Below are 9,662 nucleotides of genomic sequence, written 5' to 3' on the forward strand. Positions count from 1 at the left end.
AAAAAAAAAAAAAATTTACGTTCTATCTAAAGATGTTTTAATGGAATGTTGGTCGGTCGTTAACTCGTTCTGATAGTTTAGGCCGTGCAGTGCCAACCTTTTGGCTTGTTTTTTATTTTTTTGGCTTGGGATGGGTTGTCTTAAATTGCAAAACCTAATGGGGGATTTCTAGAAGTACCCGATATGGGCATAAAGCAGATTCAATTGACCTTCTTATTTTACCTTGAATATGGTTTTTAGAAACGGTACTAGAGGAAGAGAGGGAGAAGGGGGGGGGGTGTTGGGTAAATGACAAGTTTAAACTATGGGGCAATGTCTGGGATACAAAGATATTTTGAGTGCAATTTTAGGTCTATGTGGATGAGAGTAAATGGTGTGGTAAAGTAAATATTAAGGGAGGGGGGAAAAAACCAATAGCGTAATAGGACAGTAAAATTTTAGATTGTAGTTGAAAAGTGAAGTATATCCTTGATCATACTTTTCTAAAAAAATCTAAGGATCCTATTGATTACTTTAGTTACTATATTTAGCATGTATTTTGAGTTGCACAATTGGTCTTGTATTAGGCTATGAGCTAGAATACTTAGTCTGTTTGTTACCCACTTGGTTTTGTTACCAACTTGGTTACAACCATTGTTATCACCTTATTCTCCCATCCCACAGCACTTGTCTACTTTCTAGTTAGGTTATTTTTTTTCATTTCACATGGAGGCTTGGGGTAGCTCCAGTCAATTCCTTTTCGTTGCACTGGAGAGATTGTCATCTCTCTCTCTCTCTCAGCTATGGGTGTCATTCGACTAGGGAGAAAAGGATTCATAGCTAGTGGCTTCTGTTGACTTCCCTCTTTGCCATCTTACTCCGATCATAGAGGCAAAGAGGGACAGCTCACAATCCCCCCTTACTCAGGAATGATGCATGGGCATCTTCTCTGGCCGTCACTGCAGCCCCCCTGTGTGTGTGCATGCAGGCATGCACTAGGAGACGGGTAACAATTAGTTATGTTATCAAGTGTTAGCATACTTTGTGTCCGTCTTTCTGTCCTTACTTCTTCCAGTGAAAACTGAAATGAATAGAGAGGTTTTTCTGCTAGTGATGTGAACCTGGGTTCTGAACCCTTACATTTGGGATTGCTATGGGCCCACAAGGATGAATGGATCCAATTGTAAGAAAGAAATGGCAGTTCCGAAATTTCAGGAGCAATTTAAGTCTATAGGATTAAGTTAACAAATGATAATAGGATTCAATTGTAATAAAAAATTGGAAAGAAAGGGTTTTTTGGAAATTAAAATGTTGTAATAAAATAGAAATAAGGTCTAGATTTGAGTATTTTTTTGTAAATAAATAAAATACCCATCTTCTTCCTAATGACTCTTAACAGAATAATGAACACTAGCCACAGTAGCAGACTCGAAAGTAGAGAAGATTTCCTTCATCACTCCACCTTTGGATTAGAGATTCTAGGGTTGAGGTCTTCACCCTTAGGCCTTTTAAAAGCAACTGACAATCGACTCAAAGATCAAACAGCAGGTGAGAGCAATCGACTTGGAAGTCTGGTGGTAGAAGCTCAGACCAGTTCTGAATTCTTTTGGGATCTCTCAGCAATGATATTTTTTTGGATCTGGATTCCCGAGTTTCAATTAGCCCTAGGGTAGCAATTTAATCCCCCAAAAAAATTTCAAGCCAAATCAATTATCTATCAAGGAGTTAGAAGCAGTTCTTTACTATAAGGTAGTGTCGCCAGTTGCAGGAACAGGAGCAAAACTGAGTAATAATAAGATAGTAGAGGAAGAAATAAGAAGGGAGGAGGAAGAGAAGGACAGAGTTTCAGAAACCACAGGGAAGGAGGAAAAGGCTACACGGCCAGTAGATGCTCCGCACCGTTAACAGTAAGCAACTCCAAGTTCTTTCATTCCAATTTGTCTTGGGTTGATTACATGCTTGAATTTAAAGAGAATAATAAAAGACTCCTAACTAGTGGTGAGCCTGTGACGCAACGGTTAAGTTGCACTATTGCAACATGTTGGTCACAGGATCGAAACTTGGGAATAGCCTCTCCTGCGAAACAGGGGGTAAGGTTGCGTACATTTGCCCATCCCAGACCTTGCAGTAGCGGGAGCCTCGTGCATTGGGTTGCTCTAAAGAAAAGACTCTTGTTTGGACTCTAAAACTGCAATAAATTCAAACTCAAAACTCTAAAACTAACTTTGAAATCAACTACTACCAGCATTTTATCTAAAAAAAAATCAAATTACAAAATTAACCCCAACAAACTCCTATTTTCCCATAGGGTGGTAATTGCATTGGCTATGTAGAGAAAGAGGAAGTTATTGTTTAATGCAGTTGTGGAAGAATTAGGAATCCATGACATGGGACTCGCACGAGAGGAGGTTTTTTCCGTTGGGGTGGAGATAGTAGTGTTTTCTCTCATAACCACAAGGGTGTAGCTTAGTTGGCAAGGGTGCGTGCCTAAATTGATGTGTGTCCCGAGTTCAACTCCCCTTATTCCCTTTGGGCCAGCCCCATGGTTTCTATGGTTTTCATAGGAGCCGACGCTGACCCAACTAGCGTGTGTGTGGGGAACAGTTGTCAAGGCGATGCCTTGGCGTCCAAACGGTTTGCCTGGGTTATTGCATTGTATGTTGCCTCATGTTTTGGCACTTATAATGCCAAATATCATTTAAGTAAATATTTTTATATTATTTCATGGTTCAACATTGCTAAAAACCCCTAATAAGATTAATTTAAAATCAAAGTCCGAAAGGATAAAAAAGTTGACCCCCAGTCCAAGAACAAAAACTGGATTTTGAGTTGTAGGGGTGATTTTCAACTTTCAAATGCTGGGGTTTTCTCAATTCTGAAAATTTTATAAATCTTATCACGGCAAAACATTGCTAAACCAAAAGTCCGGTAAAATAATCTTTTGTTTTGATGTTCATAAAATTATTTTCATCCAAACAATTTTAACAACGTTTGCACACTTTAAAATAAGTTTAATCAGAACATAACTTTATCATTACAACTCAAATTTAAGTAATCTTAGATTTGTTGGAAAGCTGGCTTTGTGTTATAACTAATCCAAAAAGTCTCTTATAAAAATAAAATTATTTGACTAGTCAAACTTATGATAAACAAGATCATTTCTCTAAATGTTGATTTTTTATTACTTAATGTGACTTAATGTTGATTTTTGATGATTTGATGTGGCTTAATGTTGATTTTAATGACTTTATGTGGCTTAATGTTGACCTTTTATGATACAAGGTATATGTAGCATACTAAATAATGTTAGAAGAGAGGGAAAATACAAAATAACACTTGGTCGCCTTAGCCTAAGCGCTTAGGCAGGCATCCAACGCCCTGGTGGTGTGATAACTATGGTGTTGGGGCATACACATCCTCGTTAGCAAAAAAAAAAGTTGTCATTTCTTTCATGATATTCACAACTCATCTGTTTGGGGAAAAAAACAGAGACCCTGTTTTTGGTACAATTGTACAAAACCATCTATGCTAGGAAATTTTGCAACAGAGGTTTTCATTGAATAGAATTAGATGGCCGTAGCTTGCATGATGAGAGATGAACCATCATGCATAACCCACCTTAGTTTAGAGCCCTAAACAAATTACCCCATCTAAAAGGAAGTGAAAGGTGGTGGTGGTGTGAGGGGTATTTGATAACCTGTGGCTTTGTGACATTGCAGGGAAAGCAGTAGGGTAATGCATTGTAATGGGTAAAGGATGTGAATAAATAAAGGTGTTGTATGCATGGTTTATTGAGGACAGGGAAGGGTAAAAAGGACCAAAGCACCAAAAATTTCAGAAGTTGCACTCTTTTTTTGGGGGGGGGGGGCTGCGTGGCCGGGGGGGGGGAGGAAGGGGGTGGGGGAAGGGAGAAACTTATGGCACCGAATTTTTGAAGGACTCTTACCAAGGTATTTCGAGTGGACTCTTTTTGCCAGGCATTTCGAGGACAGAGAGGACTGATGGTGAAAAAAGAGGGAAGAAGAGAGTGCTGGATGGAATTGGCCAAGGGGAGGAAGAGAAAAAGAGGGGGGGGGGAGCCTAACATGTTACCGGGAAATTACCTCATGTGCCTCTCAGTCCAAGTGAAAACACATTATGCTAGGACCTAGTTAGAAAGTTTTCATTTTGTTTTTGTTTTGACTTTACAGTATTTAAATCCAATTTGACAGGGCCTTGTCATAAATTGGAGTAGACACTACTGATCATTGATGGCTGGGAGTCCTGTTTGCCCATTTTTGATATCTTGATTAATCATCCAAAAGTGAGAGATTGGAAAGGATGTTGACTATAGAAATTCACTGGGGTGCTTGAAGTGGAGAGGAGCGTTTGGGGTGGCCATGTGATTAGCATAGACCATTGAAATTGAAAAGAATTTTATTTTTAAGATACCAGACCACCCATGCTTTGTAGAGCAGAATGTTTGACAAACAAGAAATGGCACATGGAAAACTAGTGTAGCTGAGATGTGAAGGATTAGTGGCCAAATTATATAGGAGTCGATGCATCTACTTGAAAGTCAACTAAGATGGTCCAGTCATGTCCAACAGTAACTAAGTGCTAAAATGGTTAGTGCCAATACCGGTTCAAGCTAAGAAGGCATTAGAAGGGGGGGGGGGGGGGAAGGGTCAGAAATACTTGGGTCAAAATAGTGAGAGAAGAAGGCATAGAGTGCTTATAGTGTAATAGAAGAAATGGATTAAAGTAGTTGGGACTTGGGAGTTGGCTTAATCAACTGTTTTTTATAATCTTCACACAACTAGGTTGAGTCGGACTCCAAACTAAACTAATTCTGAAATAGCTATTGTCATCCTAATTCATATGCAGCTTACTATTTTTGCCAAATCATAACATTCAGAAGATCATGCATTTCTCAGATATCTATTGGAAAACATGCTCCAGTGCAACTATTCCTAGATTGCCACTCTCAAGGGATGGTTAGCGGTTGCATTATTTGGTTTAGTGAAAGTGTCCCCACCCTCCTCTAGGTCTTATGCCTGTCTTTCTTAATGCATCAGATTGTTGACATGAACAAAGGGAAATAGTGTTACTGATCAGTCAATTGACAATTTGGTGGATAATGGATGCATTGGATTGTTGCTTAGGCTTGGATACTGACATTCGATTTTGAATCAAATTGGCCTTTCCTCAATCTGTAAGCTTATGGTTAAACCATTGCTTGATGATACATGTATTTCTCTCTAGCTTTTGAGTGAGTTTGGACAAAACATGACGTGGAATTTGGCTGCAGATGTCCTGAATTGACATGATGTTGTTAGTACCACCGCTATCAATTAACAACTCATCACCTTAAGGAGACAATTGAGTAAAAAACATGTACTCTTACTAGGGCTAATAGTATAGGTTCAGGGAGAAACAATGTGTGTTTCAGATCTCATATGTACTTATAGATCTGGCAATGGTTTGGGGAAAATTCAGGCCTGCTCAATTTTAACTTTACCCCATTGCTGATGAGGTATAACATGCTGAGGGAACTGTAAAAGAAGCAATTTTGAAAAATCTCCACCCGAAAACCGACATTGTCAGATAAGTTGGGTCATCAACCTTCAAGAAAGTCAGGCTCTGATGGGTGCTATTTTGATGATTTCATACTAGAGAGGTTGAATTGAAGGCATGTTGGATTTTCTGGGGCCCAATGTGATTCAAATTTTGTAAGAGGACATGAAATATAGAAGTAAAAGAGACCTAGGGTTTGGTGCAGTTATGGAAAATCCTGTTATTTAGTTGATAAAACAGTCCATCTGAGAAACCTGCCACTTAATTATACTACAAACCACTCAGTGGGGTTCTTAAGTTCTTTGATCATATTTCTCAAGTCCGTTTTAAAACCCATGATCCATGATTCTATGACTTGGTTTGCTATCCGATATCATTGAACTTACTGTGCTGACACTAAGAGGCTGCAGATTTCCTTCCATCATCCTCTGAAAGGCTGAAATATAAGAGTATATAGGACAGTATAGCATTTGTTACACGTTCCTTCTCTCACGTCTGCCATACAGATCATTAATTGTATAAATTGAAGTGTTCCCTGCAACAGTTGCTAACAAAAATTTTCTTCTTTTTGTTGATAGGTGGTTATCCCATTGCATCAGCTTAAAGCAGTTAATCCTTCAGCAAGTAAAGTCAATGCAGCTGAGAAATACATCCAAATTATCTCTGTTGACAACCACGAATTTTGGTTCATGGCCTTTGTAAACTATGACAGTGCTGTTATCAATCTACAAGACGCCTTGCAGGGCTTTAACTTACAATCTGTGTGATAGTAGCTGTGTACTCTTGGGATATGTCTCACTTGCTGCTGAGATGTTGATTGGATGATGATTATGTTTGGTGCTTTGGATACTAAACATATGTGGATAAGAGGAAGTAAGAAACTGCTGTTGTATGCTCCCATCTATTTTGAGTAACTTGTATGATTCTCCTGTATTGGACCTTAGCATCTGTATTTTATTTTGTGATACAATTTGGGGAGTAGATAGAAATTGTTTAATTTGGGTATATTGGTTTTCAGCTTACATGTTGTAATTACTCAAATTACTCTTTTTAGAAGGGAGTAAGTGATGAATTTATTTGATATTGGATTATCATCTGGACCCTAAAAAATTTTGAGGATGACTTTATAGCATGCAGATGTGGAACACTAACGGATTTATTGTCCGTGGAAAAAAATAAACTGTGCCGTCCATCTTTAGCCACACAGAGATGCTGAATTCTCAGGATCTCTTTTTTTGGGAAGGTGAGGCTGAGGCTGAGCGAGGCTGAGGCTGGTGTGTTTGACTTAATTTTTAAAACTAGACTGAACCGGAAAAAACAGTCCTGTTTCTGGTTCGTTGTGTTTTTCTGGTTTTCAACTCAATACTGGCAAAGTATCGGAAAAATCCAGGCCACTTTTGTCTAGGTTTATGGTTAACTCGGACAGTTCAGTGAAAAGATCCAATATCCTCAATCGGACAGCTCAGTGAAAAGATCCAATACTTATCTAATATTAGATATATCCTCAAGGGTAAATCTCCAGGAAATGAAAGTATCACAAGTGGTGCCGTGTCTAGACCATGGTTTCAAGTATTGGTATCGTATTGGCCAATTGGTTATATAATATCAGAATTGCCCGTATCGTTTTAGGGGTAAAATAATAATGATAATAATAATAAAAAAAACATATTTTTTTCTGAAAAGTAAAGGATAATAGTGATCGATATGCATCCATCCTCTCTGATGCTGATCGCCGAGATAAGGTCACATTATTGTCCACTGTTGGATCCAAAGAAAAACCCGAGGGATTTCGTTTTCTTGGCCCATGCATCAACTCTTTAGCAAGGTGGTTGGTGGGGAGGGTATAGGCTACTTGTTTGTGCCTGGTCCATGTGTTAAAAAAAAATACTGGTGGATGGGAACTTTATTGGCGTTAGTGAATTGGACTGAGGGGGTAGCAGGGACGTGGATAGTGTTGCTGGCAGGTCCAATGGCGGGTCCAGGGGATCTCTCACTGGTGCATTGGGTAGCAGGGATTGTTGTTGTAATGGTGGTTAGATGGTGCGAGGAGTCCAAAGTGATCAGAGATGGATGGAATAGGTCCGTGAGCCTGATCTGGGAGTTGGGAGACATCAGGTCCGAAATGAAATATGGAACAAAAGAGTGGCAAGGGATGTCCTTTAGGGTCCAAGGAGAACTGTTGTTGATTCAAAAAACTTCATCAAAAAAAGGGGAAGTAGAAACAGATATTGGGATAGAAAGCCCCAAAGAAGAAGGGACAATGTCCATATCATCAGCCCAAAGGTTGGGACAAGAGACACCAGATGAGAGAGAAGCTCGTTCATGCGACTTAGAGCCACTCGCCTGAGAAGCAGTGAAAACCGTAGTTGTGGCAGTAGAAGTGGGAGAGTTGTGCAGTGGAAGCGCACAGGTACCTGACTGTAGTTGACCAGAAGCGGCTATCTCTGTTTTTCCTTGTTTTACTATTTGCAAAACGCGACACGTGGATAACTTTAAGACCCGCCAACGGATGGCCCCAATTAAAGTAATTCTATGTACCTCCTTTGAGCGAGGGGCAGACTTCAGCTTTGTGGTAAATCCCGCCACAATTGAGGCAAATGGTTTCAAGTTCATACTTGAAGTTGACTTTCGGAACCGTTGGGAAAGTTTATCTTGGAAGTGACAAAAATCGGTCTTTTCTTCTTGAGGGAGACCTTGATTCTTGTCAATCTATGGGAAGCCCTAGATTCGCAAAGTTGAGGCAGAAACCTAGGACTTTCCCAATTCAAGAGACTTCCGTTCTGATGTCATTGAAAGTAAAGATAGAATCGGGGATGTTGGAGACTTGCATCCAAACAGGAATGAATTCCAACTTTTTTTTAGATAGTTCGGAATCAAGGGAATGGAGGCCAAACTGAGCAAGTGTTTTTTGAACCACCAACAAGAAGGAAAAAACAATGTTTCGTGCTTCCTTAGAGATGAAACCTGCATAGAATGTCCAATGTAAGCGCAGTCGCTCCTTGGACAAGTTTTGTGAGTCTATTAATATCCAAACAACAAAGCAGCAGAGGTGGGAAATTCTTGAGGTTAGATCTTCAAAAACATCAATGGAAGGAGCTCCTCACACATCAGGGGATGTTGGGTTTGGAGAGGGTTGCTTGATAGTTGATGCAAATGCTGTAGAGGAAGAAGGGTTAGGGTTTTGGTTTGACATGGAAAAGGTCAAAAAAGGGGGGCCGGTGAGACGGTACTCTAGTAAGGTTGGGTTGTGGATGATGATGGATGAAAAGGTCGGGTAGTCAGAGTGGGTGCCACACAGAGAAATGTGGGTTTAGGTGAGCTGTATGAGATACAGGCTGGTAGAGCAGAAGAGATTCAACGCTTATGAGTACGCCAATAACTGATCAAAGGGAGGGGAGGGGACAACAACCTAGAATCGGGTAATGCCTGGGTTGAAATCGTATGCAATTCTCATCTTGTATAATTCTGTGAAATACCACCTTCAGGGGGTAACACGTGTATTGATACCAATACAATGGTCCAGATGTGGTACAACTAATAAAACCTTAAATCAGTGAAGAGACATTTAAATCAGATCTGGACCATTGCATTGGTATCAATACACATGTCACCCCCTGAAGGTAGTATTTCATGGAATTGTACGAGATCGGAATTACAGATGATTTTTTTCCGGTAATGCCTAGGAGAGATAAAAGGGAAAGAGAGAAAAAGTGGGGTGAGAGACGTTCGTGTGAAAAAGTAGCACTATTGACGAAGTGGTGGGAAGCTTCATTTGATAGTCATAGAGTTACAACATTTTTCTACATTTGTATAAGGAACAGAGGACGGAGGATGGCCACTTCACTAACCACTAGAGGACTTTATGTATAAGGAACACAGGACAGAGGATCCCTTGTAGTTTGCCATATTCTTATAACCATCTCTTGCAGTTCTGACAATTACTTTGTACCCCTATAGTTGATAGTATATTAACTCTGTTAGGCATAAATTGTTAATGAGTAATGTCACGTAGTAGATTTTTTCAAAAGATGAAAATACCCTTTCAGGTACCTGAACTACCTATTCTACCCTTTCAACCCAAACCCAACATTCTACATTTTCTTCCCCATCCACCGACGAAAGCCTTC

General features: G+C 39.8%; 1 protein-coding gene across 1 annotated transcript in view; it reads left to right on the forward strand.

Annotated features, from left to right (window-relative positions):
- The window catches only part of LOC122084687 (GEM-like protein 1), a 15,015-nt gene extending 8,389 nt beyond the window's left edge, over nt 1-6,626 (forward strand). The window contains exon 4 of the mRNA XM_042653128.1: nt 6,114-6,626. Within this exon, the coding sequence (XP_042509062.1) occupies nt 6,114-6,302 (189 nt within the window). The 3' untranslated portion in view covers nt 6,303-6,626. The remainder of the gene's footprint in view (nt 1-6,113) is intronic.
- Nucleotides 6,627-9,662: the final 3,036 nt, after the last annotated feature.

Source organism: Macadamia integrifolia, chromosome 7 (assembly GCF_013358625.1).
Source record: "Macadamia integrifolia cultivar HAES 741 chromosome 7, SCU_Mint_v3, whole genome shotgun sequence".
Taxonomy (NCBI): domain Eukaryota; kingdom Viridiplantae; phylum Streptophyta; class Magnoliopsida; order Proteales; family Proteaceae; genus Macadamia; species Macadamia integrifolia.